The sequence below is a fragment of the Budorcas taxicolor genome, chromosome 9 (genome assembly GCF_023091745.1).
Source record: "Budorcas taxicolor isolate Tak-1 chromosome 9, Takin1.1, whole genome shotgun sequence".
Lineage (NCBI taxonomy): Eukaryota > Metazoa > Chordata > Mammalia > Artiodactyla > Bovidae > Budorcas > Budorcas taxicolor.
The window spans coordinates 67240311-67258264 of record NC_068918.1 but is presented as its reverse complement, the minus strand read 5'-3'; the positions used below and the strand labels follow the sequence as shown (position 1 = coordinate 67258264).

The following is a 17954-nucleotide window of genomic DNA, read 5'->3' as shown; positions in this document are numbered from 1 at the left end:
GTGGGATCCTGATGCTGGGAAAGGTTGCAGGCAGGAGGAGAGGGGGACGACAGGGGATGAGATGGTTAGGTGGCATCACCAACTCAATGGACATGAGTTTGAGCAAGCTCTGGGAGATTGTGAAGGACAGGGAAGCCTGGAGTGCTGTAGTCCATGGGGTCACAAAGAGTTGGACACGACTGAGCGACTGAATGAACAACAGCAACAACAATGCTGTAGGGTGAGGAAACGGAAAGAAACTGAAGCACGTTTTATAGATGAGGAAACTGAAGCACGAAGAAGTGGCCCAGTGTCACACAGCAAGTGTGAGAAAGGATCTGCGCTTGAGCTATCTGGTTCCATAGTCTGGGAATCATGTGTGAGGTACGTTATTGTTGGAAAACAACCAGCGTCAATTTGGGTCTCTTCCAAAAATTCTGCGGAGCTACCTTACTTGCTTTCACTTCAGCATGAATGGTTCTTTTCCTCAAATCTACTGAAACAAGAGAAAGAAAGTCATATCTAGACCAAAATTATTTGAAGAGGTTAAAACACCGAAGAAACACTCAGTTTGCCTGAAATCTGCTCATAATCAGTACTTTAATTTGTAAGAAAATGATTATGCCTCATAAATTTATTATACAGCTAATAAAACAAATATCTTCACTACTTTCGAAAACTGAGAACATTTTCTTTACAGTCTACAGGGTATGCAGTTAACTCTCAGCAGAATACCCCCTTGAAAGTGAAAATATTTGCCTTTAATGAAAATATGTGAATCTGGTTTATGTAAAATGAAGGCTGGGGAAATTATTTCAGGTGGCTTCAGATATTTGCTCAGTAATTTTATTTTATTCATCCTCAAAAATTACCACAGAGAACGAACTGCATAATGCAAAACAGTATTTTGTTTCTATTGAGGATACCAAACTGAAATACAGGAGGCTAAATTTAAACACTGATATATATTTTCCACTTCTTTAATTTTAAATGGAAAAAGTATGGAATTCACATGTGAGAAATGCAAATCAAACCCACAATGAGATATTTCCTAACACCGGTCAGAAAAGAATGTCTTCATTTAAAAAAAAAAACAAACCCAAAACCTACAGACAACAAATGTTTGTGAGGATGTACAGAAGAGAATCCTAGTACACTGTTGGTGGAAATGTAAATTGCTGTAGGCACTATGGAAAACAGTATATAGAGGTTCCTCAAAAAACTAAAAATAGGACTATCATATGATCCAGCAATTCCACTCCCGGGAATATATCTGAAGAAAAGGAAAACACTAATTCAAAAAGATACATGCACCCTAATGTTCACAGCAGTATTACTTACAATAACCAAAATATGAAAGCAACATCACTATCCATCAGCAGAATAAAGATGTGATATATATATGCTAATATATATATGCACACATATGTCTCTCTATATATATACAATGGGATATTATTTAAAAATGAAATTTTGCCATTTGTAACAACATGGATGAACTTAGAGGGTATTATGCTTAGTGAAATGAGTCAGAGAAAGACAAATACTGTATATTATAACTTATATGTGGAATCTTAAAAAAAAAAGAATGAATGAATGAATAAAGCAAAACAGAAACACTCAGAAATGCAGAGAACAAATAAGTGGTTACCAGTGGGAAGGGAGAGGGGCAAAATAGGGACAGGGGATTAAGAGGCACAAACTTCTATGTATAAAATAAATACACTATAAGGATATATTGTACAGCACAGGGAATATAGCCAATATTTTATAATATTTTTAAATGCAGTATTGTTGTTCACTCAGTCGTGTCTGACTCTGCGACTCCATGGACTGCCACACGCCAGGCTTCCCTGTCCTTCAATATCTCCTGGAGTTTGCTCAAACTCATGTCCATTGAGTCGATGATGCCATCCTACCATCTTATCCTCTGTCATCCCCTTCTCCTCCTGCCCTCAATCTTTCCCAGCATCAGGGTCTTTTCCGATGAGTCGGCTCTTTGCATCAGGTAGCCAAAGTATTGGAGCTTCAGCTTTAGCATCAGTCCTTCTAGGGAATATTCAGGACAACTGATTTCCTATAGGATTGACTGGTTTGATCTCCTTGCTGTCCAAGGGACTCTCAAGAGTCTTCTCCAGCACCACCATTCAAAAGCATCAATTCTTTGATGCTCAGCCTTCTTTATGGTCCAACTCTCACATTCATAACATGATTACTGGGAAAACCATAGCTTTCACTAGATGGACCTTTGTTGGCAAAGTAATGTCTCTGCTTTCTAATATGCTATGTTGGTCATAGATTTTCTTCCAAGGAACAAGTGTCTTTTAATTTCCTGGCTGCAGGCACCATCTGCAGTGATTTTGGAACCCAATAAAATAAAGTCTGTCACAGTTTTCATTGTTTCCCCATCTATCTGCCATGAGGTGATGGGATTGGATGCCATGATCTTCGTTTTTTGAATGTTCACTCTGTTCTTTCACTTTCATCAAGAGGCTCTTTAGTTCCTCTTCACTTTCTGCCATTAGGGTGATGAGATATGCATATCTGAGGTTATTAATATTTCTCCTGGCAATCTTGATTTCAGCTCGTGATTCATCCAGCCTGGCATTTCGCATGATGTACTTTGCATATAAGTTAAATAAGCAGGTTGACCATATACAGCCTTGACGTACTCCTTTCCCAATTTGAAACCAGTCTATTGTTCCATGTCAGGTTCTAACTGTTGCTTCTTGACTTGCATATAGGTTTCTCAGGAGGCAGGTAAAGTAGTCTGGTATTCCCATCTCTTTGAGAGTTTTCCAAAAAAAAAAAAAAAGAATTTTCCACAGTGTGTTGTGATCCACACAAAGATTTTAGCATAGTCAATGAAACAGAAGTAGATGCTTTCATGGCACTCTCTTGCTTTTTCTATGATCCAACAGATGTTGGCAATTTGATCTCTGGTTCCTCTGCCTTTTCTAAATCCAGCTTGTACATCTGGAAGTTCTCGATTCAGGTACTGTTGAAGCCTAGCTTGGAGGATTTTGAACATTATCTTGTTAGCAGGTGAATCGAGTGCAATTGTGTGATAGTTCGAACATTCTTTGGCATTGCCTTTCTTTGGGATTGGAATGAAAACTGACTTTTTCCAGTTCTGTGGCCACTGTTGAATTTTCCAAATTTGCTGGCATATTGAGAACTATAAAAATATTGAATCCCTATGCTGTACACCTGAAATTAATATTGTAAATATTCAATAAAAAGAAAAGTGATACGGAATATATGTTTGGGGGTACAAGGTGAGATATGACCCTCATTGGCTATTCTTCATGATTTGCCCAAGGAGGGGTTGTGCAGATGCTGAGAACTTATTTCTCCTCCGTGTCACTCCCAGCTGCCACCTCACCCTGCTAGCCACACCTGAAGAGCTATGGTGGTGATGTAAGCAGAGTCAGGACACTGGAGTTGGGACTTTAGTGGTTTAGCATGTAGTGGTTGCATGCTGACATGCAGTTTTTGTTTGGAGAAACCTCAAAATAGTAAATGAAAAGGGTAGATGTAAAGGGGTCTAAGTAGAGATCTGAGTTAAGGAGTGGACGGCAGCCAAGAGGACCTGAATTTATCTGGAGAAGCAGCTGAAGTGCTTCCACGACTGAAACTCTCTCTTGCTCAGTCACTTCAGTCGTGTCCGACTCTGCGACCCCATAGACCACGGCCCGCCAGGCTCCCAGGTCCATGGGATTCTCCAAGCAAGAATACTGGAGTGGGTTGCCACTTCCTTCTCCAATGATAAAGTATGAAGTGAGTGAAGTGAGTGAAGTGAAGTCGCTCAGTCCTGTCGGACTCTTTGCAACCCCATGGATTGTCGCCTACCAGGCTTCTCCGCCCATGAACTTTCCCAGGCAAGAGTATTGGAGTGGGTTGCCATTTCCTTCTCCACCACGTGAAACTAGCATTTGTTAATTTCAGTGTGTTTGCAAATAAAATGTTTACCATGCTCCCTTTAAGACCAGCCACAGGGCCGGCACCAGGGATACACAGATCATTAAAGCAAGGTCTCTCTGTCAAAGAGTTGGCACCCGCGAGTGGAGAAGGCGGGGATGTAAACAGTTATGAGTCTGAAGCTACTGAGGTACAAGGTACAAAGGTGGAGCTCAACAGGAAATGCCCACCTCTGCGGGGGAGGGTCAGGGACAGGGTCCTGGGTTGGGTACACGCACTCAAAGAAAGTCCGGCTGTGTGTGTGTGTGTGTGTGTGTGTGTGTTAGTCGCTCAGTCGTATCCGACTCTAGAATACTGGAGTGGGTTGCCATTTCCTTCTCCAGGGGATCTTCCCCACCCAGGGATCAAACCCCGGTCTCCTGCATTGCAGGCAGATTCTTTGGCATCCAAGCCACGAGGGAAGCCCTTAGGATTCCCAGGGAAGCTCTTGGGGAGGGTCAGGGACCGAGTCCTCGGTTCGGCACACGTGCTCAAACACGAGCTCAAACAGAGTGCAACAACGACCCATGTCCAGTTTGAACGCTCATCTCAAATAGCTGGAAATTTAAATACAGTATTACTGTAAATCAGACCACGATCCGACTTCAGGGGTTGAATACATAACTGGTGATCCGCAGATTAGAATGTGTACACCTTGAAGCACTGAGAAGAAAAGCGTCGGATGTGAGGGGACCAAGTGAGAGGGCGAGACGAGACTGTGGCTCCCCGAGGCTCCAGGCCGCTCGCGGGCAGGGTTAGGCTCACCCACACCCGCCTTAACCCGAGCCCGGCCCCGCCTCCCCAGCGCGCGCCCAGGCGGGCCGGCTGAGCAGGTCCGGGCGGCGCGCTCTGAGTCACCGGAATCTAGGTGGGGCGGGCGCCGCGCCCCCGCTGCCAGCCCCGAGCTGCGTCCTCCAAGAGCCGCCTCCTCGCGGCCTCTTCCCTTTTGTCGCGCTGCCCGAGCTCGAGGGCCACTCTCCGCAGGTGTCCGAGCCTCGCGCGCTGCTCTCCTCCCCGCCGCCGCCGTCGAGATGCTGCGCTGCGGCCTGGCCTGCGAGCGCTGCAGGTGGATCCTGCCGCTGCTACTGCTTAGCGCCATCGTCTTTGACATCATCGCGCTGGCCGGCCGCGGCTGGCTGCAGTCTAGCGATGACAGCCAGACGTCCTCGCTGTGGTGGCATTGTTTACTAGAAGTCTGCGACAGCCTCATGACGTATGGTGAGTGCCGCCGCCTCCGTGAAGTCCGCCGGGCGGCGGCTGGGGCGAGCGCCGGCGCCCAGGGAGTGCGGAAGTCGCTCTACGGGAATGGACTAAAACAGGGTCAAGAAAGGACGAAACAGGGTCGGGGGGCTAATGGGTGATTCAACAAAAATCACTTCAGGGCCTGGGTCCATACATCGGACCCGTATAAAATCAAGCATTAGCACCCTTGGGTGGCCAAAACCCAGGCTCGACTCTGGACGACAGTGACCCTAATTCAAACTACATTTATTCGTAGTTTGTACAGCAAAAGGTGATCTCAGCCATTTGAAAAGGGTTTGATGAGTAAATACAATGAAAAAAGTATATTTTCTTGGATACCTACTGAAATTTATTCCCATTCCGTGGCCTCCTCCTCTGGTTCTTCTTATGTTTAAAATACAAGTATTAAAAGTGCGTGCCTTTATTCGCTATATTATTAAACTTGAACTAAGAGAAAGCAGCTCTTCTTCCTTTAACAAAACAAAACAAAAACCCTTTCTGTCAAAGTTTTAGCAGTGACAGTTTCAGTAGATACTGCAGTGTTTAACGCTGCAGGGTAATTCTTGTTAGAGGGAGAGTGTGGCTCAAGTCCGGCATTGCTGTTTAGAAAACTTTCTTTCAATTCGATTTGAAATCTAAAAAGCAAACACATCTACACTAGCGAAATGAAACGGAGCTGACAAATTTAAAATACTGTAGATAGAGGTTTTTCTTTTTCCAACGTGGAGGTATTTCCTGCCTACTAGTTAGCTGACCCGGCCGGAGCGGAATTTGCCCTGGGCTGGTACCGCCCCCAGCTTACTGGTAGGTGGGAAGAACTCCTGGGGTCTATTGTAATTAGCGACCTGTGTGGGGTCTGGGAAAAAAAAGTTTAAGCAGGAGCGTAATCAGAGGCTTAAAGCCAGGTACTACTGAATGGGGCCTTAACAACTGAGTTTAATAGTTTTAAACCGAGAAAGAAAGCTATCCTGCTTTCCCCCCCATTCTCTGGTAGGGCCTTTGACTTGCCCCCTACCCCTGAACTGGCCCAGGGCTTCAAACCAAATTCTGTTTATCTTGAGGCCCTATATCAGGGGCTTGGTGGTTTATCTTATCCACTGTGGAATTACTTGGAAGTTCCCACATGGAATCCACCCCATCCCCCAACCCCCACCCACAAAGGAGGCATGGCCGTTGTCAGGAGGTAAATGTAAAGACTAAATGAAATTCGCACTTTCCTTGAAGTCTGTGTTTTTCCTCTCTTAAAGCACAAACAACCCACCTGCCATGGTTTGTATTACCCACAAGTCTTTTAGGTTTTCGAAGTGAGTTAATTTCTTTGAAATAACATGTGTGTATATTTGGTTAAAATGCAGTCAGGTTCAGTATCTTATACGGGATTTAGCAGGCCTGCTTAAAACACATGTGTTTTTAAACAGACTTTGGTCTTTATGTCTCACTTCGAAGACTAATACAGACCCAACGAATGAATATTCAGCGATGCTGGGCATGTGAATTAAGAAGGTTAGTGCGCCAGTCAGGAGAAGGGTGCAGGCAGAGCCTACATCAGCAGTATTGCTGGGACATGATCTGGCCTGCAAGGCTCTGGCTGTGACCACAGCTGTCTTGTGAAACAGGCACAATGCAGTTTTTATTTTTCTTGACTTGCAGGATGAACTCACCTTAGGGTGTGGCACTTCTAACCTCAGGCTGATTGAGTGCTTTGTATAAAGAAGAGAATAAGCAGGTTCTATTTCTATTTTCTTGGAGAAGGCAATGGCACCCCACTCCAGTACTCTAATTTTTTAATTAGACAGGAGTCTCAAGCATTAACTTTTTTAAATTGTAAAGAAAGTACAGATCCAGTGAATAGTTGATGTTTCAATTTGATACAGAAATTGGTCTTTGGAAAAGTGCAGTTTTCCAAATGAGTCTTGAGGAATCTAGTACTGTCTTTGTGATTTTCACAAGTGGGTGGTGGTAGCCTTCACATTCCAATTTAATTATTCCTGACCTTTGCACAGATAACCAAGTGCCAAGAATGTGTTAAACGCAGCTTTTGCTCAAGCCCTAGAATCAAATGATGCACCTAGCATCCACTGTCAATAGGTGACCATGGGAAATGGAAAATAGCTATGAATTCACCACAAGGGGTCCATCCCAGGCTACTGATGTCAAAGATGGTTAGAATGATTATTATACTTCCACTCCATTTCCTGCCAGGGACTGTTGTCTAGTTTTGCCTCACAGGTATAGAAATTGTGTATTTCTACCCTTTAGGTCAATTATCTAGGTGTCTGAACTCTGGAGATTTTTCAGATAGCTTCAGTAAGTCCTTGCCGAAAAAAATACATTCACATGAAGTCATACTATCTAAAATACAGTGAGGAGTTTACACATACTCCCACGTATGTACAAACATGATGAAAGTAAGGTTGATGGCTCTAATTAAAATATCTCAGTATAGAGAATTATGTAAGTACCTCCACTTTTTAAAAATTTCTTGCCGTGTACTAAAATATAAATCTTGAGGTTTACCATTGTAACACTTAAGAAAGTATACCTTTGTATTTACAAAGTGCTTCACTATCACGTTTATTTGCTGATATTTATAACATTGATTTATTTTGGTATTAAAGACCTAGGTTGTTACTGGTGGGTATCGGCAATAATACTAAATAATATAGGCTTTTTTTCATAAAGGTAAATAGTTCCTTAGAATTATGTAAAAAGCAGAATGTTATATTCTTCACTGTCATTAACAGTTTTAAGAACTGAAAAAAAATGATGTATCCACTTCATTTTTCCTCATCAATAAACTGAATTAAACACTGAATATTTTCTTTTACACAATAGTAACAACTAAATGGGGCCTCCCAGGTGGCTCAGTGATAAAGAATCTGCCTGCAGTGCAGGAGAGGATGGTTCAGTTGGGAAGATCTCCTGGAGAAGGAAATGGCAACACACTCCAGTATTCTTTTTTTCACTCCAGTATTCTTGCCTGGGAAATCCCGTGGACAGAGCAGCCTGGGAGGCTACAGTCCATGGGTTCGCAAAAGAGACATACAATTTAGCAGCTAAACAACAACAACTAAATAAATACACATACTTGTTTTTTTTTTAAAATCAAGGTTTCTAGTCCTCAAAACAGGAAAAGAAAAATCTTGATTTAAATGCTGAAACAGTCATTCAAATTTCATGTATAAAGAAAATGCAAAATTAAATTTGAATCCGTGTTCACAGATGGTATTTTTGCATTGCTGGCACCTTCTTTTCCAGTTCTAAGAAAGAGTAGATCAGGAGGATATTTTCAACTTCAGAGATGTAGATTTCAAGTCCTAAGCAAGCTCTGACTCATTCAGGGTGGAGTAATGGAGTTAAGTTTATGGATCAGTTACTGGGATAAGAAAGATGAATTTATGCTCCAAGAACGACAGTGGCAAGCCTGAGTGGCAGCAAGGGAGAACCTTTGTCTTTGATCTGAACTCAGAAGGGCAGAGCCTCATTAAGTATGGAAAAAGAAAAATAAGTACGAAGTTAACAGGTGTTCACTAGGCTAAATTCAACTTAAAGGATTTAATCTTGAGATTATATTCTTGTGGTTTATGAAATTAGGCATTAGTAGATTAATCTTTTGTGGGCATGTGTTCATATTCTTTTATAGTAAAATAAAAAGTTGGACACTCAGGTGATTTTCATGATTTTATATGTGTTGATTTATAAAATCTAGACATCTAGGAATCAGTGATCTTGCCCCATTTACTCCACATTTGCTGTGCTTAGCAATAACTACCAGAGAGACTCAATTCCTCTTTAGTGACCTAATTTGTCTTTTCTCCCTGTACATGGGCACAAACTCCTAGACTATCAGAATTAGGAGGGACGAAGTGTGCGCCTACTCAAGCTTTCTCCAAAGCCTGCCCGTCAGCATCCCCTGTGACTGATCTGAGCTTTCACCCTTTGTTCAGCAACTTAATTCTCTCCGCCATGCTTGTTTGTTTAAAAGCACCTCTCTTAGTGGCAATGCTATATAACAGGGAGCCCAGCCTGGTACTCTGATGACCTAGAAGGGTGGGATGGGAGGGACGAGGGAGGCTGAAGAGGTATGGAATGTATATATAATTGTGGCTTATTGGCATTGTTGTATGGCTGAAAGCCAATACAACATTGTAAAGCAATTATCCTCCAATTGAAAAAAATACCTCTTTTAACGCTGACAAGAGCTGATGTGCTTCTCTGTAAATTATTCTTTTTAGCCTTCTAACAGCAGACAGATTTTCAAACATTAAAGGGTAGATCCCAAATTTGCTGCTAGTTACCTTTTCTGAGTTCATACACAATTTCCTGTATTTTCCCATCTTCCTGTGTAGAATAGTTTCCCCCTCACACTTTAAAAGAAGAGGGTAAAGGAGTTCTGCAAAGACCAATGGGCAAGAGTTATCTGGCTCAGTTTAGTGGGGGTGGGAATGTGGAGCATGTAAAGAATCTCACACCTACAGGGGAATCGCCACCCCCCTCCAGTAACCCCCGCCCCCACCATTCTTCCTTTAAGCCATTCCTTTCCTGCCTCCAAACCTTGCGGGATCGCTCTTCCTATGCTGATTTATTTGGAGGTCTGTACTGAGTTATCCTCTAGATTTTTACTACTAATGTGTCGTAGGCCATCAGCATCTGCATTATTGGGGAGGTTATTGGACACTCAGTATCTTAGCCCCATCTACTGAATTGGAATCTGTATTTTAACTCGGTCCCTGGGAGATTGATTCATCAGCACTTTTAAGTTTCAGAAGCACTGGTGTGTATTACTGCGAGTCTCCTCAATGAACAGGCAACAGTCTTTTTGAATATATCGTCCACCCATGCTTATGTTTATTTGTAGATAGCATCTTTTTATATTTTTAATTTTGGTCTTATCCAGTTTCCAGTTCTGCTTGTGTATGACATAAAGACCTTTATAGAAACAATAGGAAGAAATCTGACAAAATCTCAGATTCACTAGGTAGGGTTTTCTGTCTCGTTCATAGATGAATCTTTTGTTCTGGAAAGGAGTTTGAAGTCTGCAGGGCACTGAGTAAGGGGCTAGGCCACAGTAGGTTTCGGTCAACATTTGTTGCTGTGTGCTCTTATCAGTCGCTTCAGTCATGTCCAGCTCTTTGCCATCCTATGGGCTCTAGCCTGCCAGGCTCCTCAGTCCATGGCATTCGCCAGGCAAGAATACTGGAGTGGGTTGCCATGTGCTCCTCCAGGGGATCTTCCTGACCCAGAGATAGAACCCACGCCTCCTGCATTGCAGGCCGATTTTTTACTACTGAGCCACTGGGGAAACCTCAATATTTGGTGCCCACATGTAAAACTCCTGAAGAATGTAGCAAATCCATTAAAAGAAATACTAATTTGGGGTGAAAAAGTCATGACAGTCTCCAAAATATCACCCACAATAGTAGTAGTGCTCTCCTTATCTTAAAATTTTGTTTTTTTTTTCCACAAATTTAAGTCTGATTTATGGTTTCTAGCTTGATATTCGAGGTATTTACTTATTTTTACTTTTATTGCTCTTTTCTTATCAGTTGATCTTATTGGTCTTTTCCTGGCTGTATTTGCCTTGTAATGTCGTATTTTAGTATATAATCTCTGGAAAAAGATACAGCATTCTTCCTCATACAAAAAATTTAAAAACATTTCCTAGAGAAAACTCAGAATTTCATTAGTGATTAATGAATGGTTTCCATGTTGTTGATTTAATGTTGAATCCTTGCAAGAAATAACAAAATTTGATAAGCCATTCTTCACCTAAATGGATCTTTAATGAATCTTATTTAAAAGTGGATTTATAATTTTTCTGGTTTCTTTGATAACATGAATTTCTCCAAGTGGTATTTAGAAAATAAACTTATGACAGAATAAATTAGGAATACATATGAAACACCAAAATTGTCTTCCTTTAAGAAAACAAACAAACAAAATTCCTGCATAGAAACTCTGTTTACCTGTTGTGGTCTCAATTCAGAAAAGGGTAATTGACAACTTCCCCAACCCCTGCACACACACTTGCATGCCCGCGCGCGCACGCGCGCGCGCACACACACACACACACACACACAATTTGAATTTAATGATTGTATTTAATTGAATTTAATGATTTACAGTAACCATGAAAAAATAACCTATAGAAATGAGACTGTAGTTGATAGTAGTCTCATTTCTCATGAAACTTACATGCTCCTTTTTGGCAGTGCTGCAATCTATTTTCATAAGGAGATCAATCACCTAAGTTGTTCTCAAATTTTAGTATGGATATAACAAATGCCAATAAAATACAGATTAGGAAAGGCAATAAAATTTACTATATAAAATATGAATGAAGGACAGAGTTATATTTGGAATAGATGAAGATGGATTGTCTTTGAAGAACTGAGGAACATCTATTGAATCATGAAAGAAGTAGCTTTAGGAGAAGTTTTAAAAAGTGATTTTTTTTAATTGGGGCTGGTAAATAGGTATAATTTAGATCAAGGTATAATATAAAAAGTTCTCAAAAGGGTTTGGTAAATTTGGGAATATTAGGCTCATTCTGGGTAATTAAGGGAGACCAAAGGTACTTAGCCTTTTTAAAGTGTATGTCTTGGAAGATTGCTGTGTTGTAAGTCTACATGGCAGCTGGGCTCCTTCTCAGGCAGCGTGTTGGGCTGGGAGGACCCTGCTCAGATCTGACAGGCTCCATCTCACCATCTTACAACAAAACAGTCAGTGACATGAGAGAAGATTGCCTTCCTTGTTATCCATCCGTCAGGACCTTCAAAACCATGCTGAGATTTACATCTCAAATTATAGTTAAGTGAGTCACTGTGGGTGTTTCCACGCTACAAGGAGCAAGTTTTACATGTTCTACTTCCAAGGCAGCCTTTCTCCAGACAAAATGTTGCTGAAGTGTCCTTTTTGATTTCTCTCAGACTCAGCATTTTAAATAAGCAAGATGCTAATTGAGTTGATTTAACACAGCATAGAAAGAGTTATTAAAATGATCTGTTTATCTTTCCATTCACCTGTTGGTTTTAGGTGAATTGGCTTACTATTTCTTTAATTTCTTTCAAGTACCTGAAACTAAATGTAAATTATAGCTATAGTGTCAGAGGAAGTAGTAATAGCAATAATTTAACTTTGTATTAATTTTCCTCAAACAGGTAAAATGATTGATATTACTCTTTAGGCAATATCATACATTATTTAGCTATAGTTTAAAAACCTTACTCTGTAATTGTTAAAGTTTGATTATTAAATATGTTCCCTGTTAGGATTTTTTTTTTCTGTTTTTATTGAACACTCACATTCTGCTGTACAATTGATCTTCATAATGTTTGTATTCCTCTGTATGTATATACAGCTGTATTGCCTTTTCACTGAACAGTTACAAACCTGTGAGTTCAACTTAAAAGGAAAAATCAGTGTCTATTTATTTGAATTTAATGATTGGCAGTAGCCATGAAAAAAATCGATAGAAATGAGACTGTAATTGGCAGTGGGTCACATACTGAAAGTTGCATGCTCCTTTCTGGCAATGCACCAGCTGTTCTTATAAGAAGATTAATCATCTATCTTAGTTCTCAAACTTTAGTATACTAGTAAAGAAATGCTAGTAAGAAATACTAGTAAAATGCAGATTCCTGGGCACTATCTTTTCAACTGTGATTCAGTGTATCTGGAGGGACACACAAGAATCCATATTTTCTATAAGCACCACTGATGGTTTTGTGTCAGTGGTCTATGGTGTAGACTTAGAGATGGTCTTAGTTCTTTCCAAAGATGGATTCTCTTCTCTGGAAAGTTACCTTACTCAAAGGACAAGGCAAAAGTGAAAAAAGAGAATTAATTACTCAATTTCACATTCTGGCTTTATCTATGTTGCTTTTAAAATAAAACATTTCTTTTTACCTTAGAGCAGGACTTGGAGGAAAGTAGTAAAAATTATAAACAAAACTGGACCCACTCATGGACTGTCATGCCCCTGACAGTGCCATTGGGATTGTCATCCTGACAGTGCTACTAAAGGGTCATTTGTGTGAAAACATAATATTTGACCATGTAAAAAAAAAAAAAAATGAGCATGTGTCTTCTACTTGAAAGAGAGTGAAAGTTAGTCACTCAGTTGTGTCTGACTTTTTGTGACCCCGTGGCCTGTAGTCCACCAGCTTCTTCTGTCCATGAGGATTTCCAGGCAAAAATACTGGAGTGGGTTGCTATACCCTCCTGCAGGGGATCTTCCTGACCCAGAGATCAAATCTGTGTCTCTTATGTCTCCTGCATTGACAGGCAGGTTCTTTACCACTAGCACCACGTGGGAAGCCCTAATAGGTAGTAGAGGCAGGGTATAATCAAGGTTCCCAAGCCTTTGTTCTTTCTGCTAGTCGTTAGGTTTGTCTACCATTTGACCAGTCTAGTAACCAAAATTAAGTGAGGGTATGTTTGCCAGCCAAGCTGTGTTAAAATTGGAGTAGGACCAGCACTGAGGTGCATGCAACTCTCCGTTCCAAATTCCATAAAGAAAAACAGGTTAAGGGTGCATGTTCATTCATTAATGATTGAGTGAGTGGACAAACATAATGTGGGCTCTCCATACAATAGAATAATTATTGGTCATAAAAAGGAATGAAGTCCTGATCCATGCTGCCACAATATGGATGAACCTTGAAAACATGCTAAGTGAAAGCACAGGACAAAGGCCACAAAGTATTAAACTATAATTCTGTTTATAAGCACTGTACAGGGTATACAATTTATAGAGACAGAAAGTAGATTAGTGGTTGTTGGAAGCTGAAGGAAGAAGGGAGGGGGAGGTGACTGCTAACAGTCATGGGGTTTCTTTTTGGAGTGATGAAAGTTTTTGGAATTGTAGGTGGTGATGGCTGCACAACCCTGTAAATATAGTAAAAACCACAGAATTGTATACTTTAAATGGATGAATTTTCCAGCATGTAAATCGTATCCCCAAAGAAAAAAGGAGTCATATTTTGGCTTCAGACAGGCTAGAAGTCAGACTTGGCTGCCAGCTCTGTGACTATAGGCAGGTTATCTGGACTCTCCAAGCCTCAGTGTAATCTCACTTCTAAAATAGAAATGATAGCAGAATGTGAACCTTGAAGAGTTATCGTGAGAATTCAGAGAGTTAAACCATGTCAGGTTCTTAGCTCCATGCCTGGCACAGAGTGATTACTTCATACATGTCAGTTACTACCTCTGGGGAGAAAGTTGTGTGGGAAAGAGATTTTACAAATTGGTGCAGGTTGAACAGGAAGAGTGATTGGCTGGAATCCTTAGCTGGGAAGTCATGGCTTTTCTCTTCCCATAGGCGTAGAGCAGAATGGGCCAGGGCTGGAGCTGCCCACATCGATCTTTGAAACCAGAACTCAATTTCCACCTCATCCCGATTGTTTTCAGGGCGCATGTCAATAACTGAGAATTATTGTGCAACAAATTCTAAATACTTCAGAAAAAATTTATGCAAAAATTTAGAAAGGTTGTTTGCACCTAAACTTGTTATTAAAAAATCACACCTACTTTACAATTAAGTTGTTTTATTTCACATCTCTGCCTAGGCATAGGTACTCTGTTTTCAAAAATTATTTTTTCATGGAACCAAATCTTAATACAAAACAATGATCCTTTTAAAGGTAATTGAAACAGTTCCTGAAGAGATTATAATTTGGATTGTTCAATACCAAAAATGTTGTTTATTGGGTTGTACTAGATTAGAACTTGAGTTAATCTTTTAAATATACCTGTTTATATGGCCAATTTATCCACTTATTAAATGAGATACAGTTTAATGATGTCTTTCATTTTGGAGGTATAAACATTTGCCCCCAAATGGAGGGGTAAGGCATTACTGTATATCACTATATTAATGTCCTACCTACGAATTACCTATTCTTCCCTTAAAATATGGAGATGTTTAAGTATTATTGAAAGAAAAACTGTTCTTCCACCCAAATATAATTATTAAAAAGAAAAAAAAAACTTGATGCTTTGTTAAGTAATTTTTAAATTTGGCATGCCTGTCCTAATGACTGTTTTTCCTTGTAGCTTGGGGAAGGGCAGCCGCCGCCATGCTGCTCTGCGGTTTCATCATCCTGGTGATCTGCTTCATCCTCTCCTTCTTTGCCCTCTGTGGACCCCAAATGCTTGTCTTCCTGAGAGTGATCGGAGGCCTCCTGGCCCTGGCTGGTAAGACTGTGCGCCAGCAATTCTTCATTCCTATCTGCAGTGAATGTCAATATAGTAATGTCCAAGCCACAGTGAAGATCCCTGACAACACTGTTCCCGATCTGCTCTCAGAAAATGTGTCCCCAAAGGCAGAAGTAACAGAGGATGTGCTTTAAGATCTTGATCCCTTTCCTCTTCTGCCTGAGATTGTGTTCCAGTTCCAGGCTCCCCACCCAAGTGAGGAAGGTTGTCACTTTACCTGCGGCTGTCTCTCATAGATGACCTCGAGTCCCTGACACTGCTCCCCAAGGGGCCAGGGCTGTGTCGCCAGTGGAAGGGCAATCTCCACAGTGGTCCCAGACTGGCCTGCCATGAGCTGCATGCTTAGGGGACTGAAATGTCCCTGAACCATTGCATTTGGTGAAGAAGTTTTGCAGTCCTAGGATGTGGTGGATCATGGAAGGGTCCTCTGCAATTTAGATTTTGTAGAAATTGATCTAAACCACGTGATGAACCAAAATGGGTAAATAACTATATTTTACATGAAAAATGCAGAGAAGTGTTCCTTTTGTGTAGGACACAACGATTTGCACTAAATGACAGGCTTAGCCAGTGAAAGTTTGCTATTTTAAGTAGACAAGAAGCAGAGAAATAATGATCCGCACCAAGATTGCCCTTCATGAGTTGCCAAAGGAGAACATTTTAAGGTGGGAAACAGAAGCAACAAGTCAAGATATGGAAACATCTATAGCCTTTCTAGTGATTAAAAAAAAAGAAATGGAAAAACTAGCTTTTCTTTAAAAAAAAAAGAAGAAACAGAAAACTAGTTAAGAATATATCTGTGGAGCTAGTAGGAAAAAATTAAGGTGAAAGGAAAGTGGTGGTGAGAACTATCCACTCCTGGACATACTCTAGGAAGCACAGCCAACTAATTGGTCTCTCTGTGAAGAGCAGTGTCTGAGTGTCACAGAGCTAAAATTTGCTCATACCTTAAGTCATGGCAATGCATACATGAAATATTAAGTTAAAAAGTGCATGGCTTAGCATTGTGTTCAGTCGCTCAGTCATGTCCGACTCTTTGCGACCCCATGAACTGCAGCATGCTAAGCTTCCCTGTCCTTCACTATCTCCCGGAGTTTGCTCAGACTGATGTCTATCGAGTCAATGATGCCATCCAACCGTCTCATCCTCTGTCATCCCCTTCTCCTCCTGCCTTCAGTCTTTCCCAGCATCAGGGTCTTTTGGCATAGCTTATGGCATAGCATAGCATGTGTATAATCATTAACGCTTTATAGAATTGTGCATGTTCACTGAAAAAGACTACAAAGTAAATCTAATAAAGCTACTTTTATTATTAAGCAATTTAAAATGTTAATGAATGATTAATAATAACTGTAACAGTGTGACTCTTAAGAGTTTAGAAATCTTTCTGACATGGTTCCCTGCCTGTATGTTCCCTTTTACTTTTTCAAAGCACTGTGATTATTCTCTTTTTTCGCTTCTATTCTCCTAGCCTGGAACAGTCTTCTTCCTGCCCTCCATCTCTTCATTTCTGTTTATTCTTCAAATTTCCCTTCCTCTGCAGGCTTCTCTACTGATTCTCCCATTGATCATCATATCATTGTTCCACTGTTTCATTTAGTCATTCATTTATTGAATGAATATTGCAGTGGTATGTTATCAAATATCAGTATTGAGTTCTATCTCTGTGTGTGTGCACACACATGTGTACATATATATTATTTTTGCTACCACTGAAATATTAAATGTTTGGCATAGGAAATACAAGATGAAAACAAAAAGGCTCTTCTCTACCCTCTTGCTTTCTGTTGCACACCACAGTTTTTACTTTAGTATATATAATGCTTACACAGGTACTATGGAATGATTTGCTAATATTCTGCCTGTATTTCATATATTCAGTATTCTGCTCAGTGCCAGGTATCTCTGACACAAAATGTTCAACCATCTTTTTTGGTCCATGATTAACTAGATTCTCCCAGCCCCTTTTGTCAGGATTATTTAGGTGGGTGTAACACTTAATTTTAAGGCAAAAATGTTGAGGAAGAGGAATTAATCTGTTGTTACCATGCATTCATTCATTCATGCATTCATACTTGGGAATTTTTTTTCCTTTCTTTTAGCTGTGTTCCAGATCATCTCCCTGGTAATTTACCCTGTGAAGTACACTCAGACCTTTAACCTTCACCTCAACCCTGCTGTCACTTACATCTATAACTGGGCCTATGGCTTCGGGTGGGCAGCCACTATTATCCTGATCGGCTGCGCCTTCTTCTTCTGTTGCCTCCCCAACTATGAAGATGACCTGCTGGGCAATGCCAAGCCCAGGTACTTCTACACATCTGCCTAAATTGGGGAATGAGCAGAAGAACATCACTGCTGCTGAGATATATTCCAGAGAAAGAAACTGTTTTCCCCGGAATACTTTGAACCTGTTTTGGGGACAATGTTCATATCTTTAAACTATGGTCCAAATGCTAAAATAATCTGGGGAAAGTGTTTCTTAAATGGTGTTATAGTTTCATATTCATCTTTTATATATGTTTTGTAGTGTTAAGTAAGACTTACTTCTTTTA

General features: G+C 40.6%; 1 protein-coding gene across 1 annotated transcript; it reads left to right on the top strand.

Annotated features, from left to right (window-relative positions):
* The first annotated feature begins 4970 nt into the window (after positions 1–4970).
* PERP (p53 apoptosis effector related to PMP22) lies at positions 4971–17728 on the top strand. Its single transcript, XM_052646018.1, has 3 exons — positions 4971–5157; positions 15238–15378; positions 17502–17728. Exons 1-3 carry the CDS (start codon positions 4971–4973, stop codon positions 17726–17728), a joined length of 555 nt encoding a protein of 184 aa, XP_052501978.1.
* Positions 17729–17954: the final 226 nt, after the last annotated feature.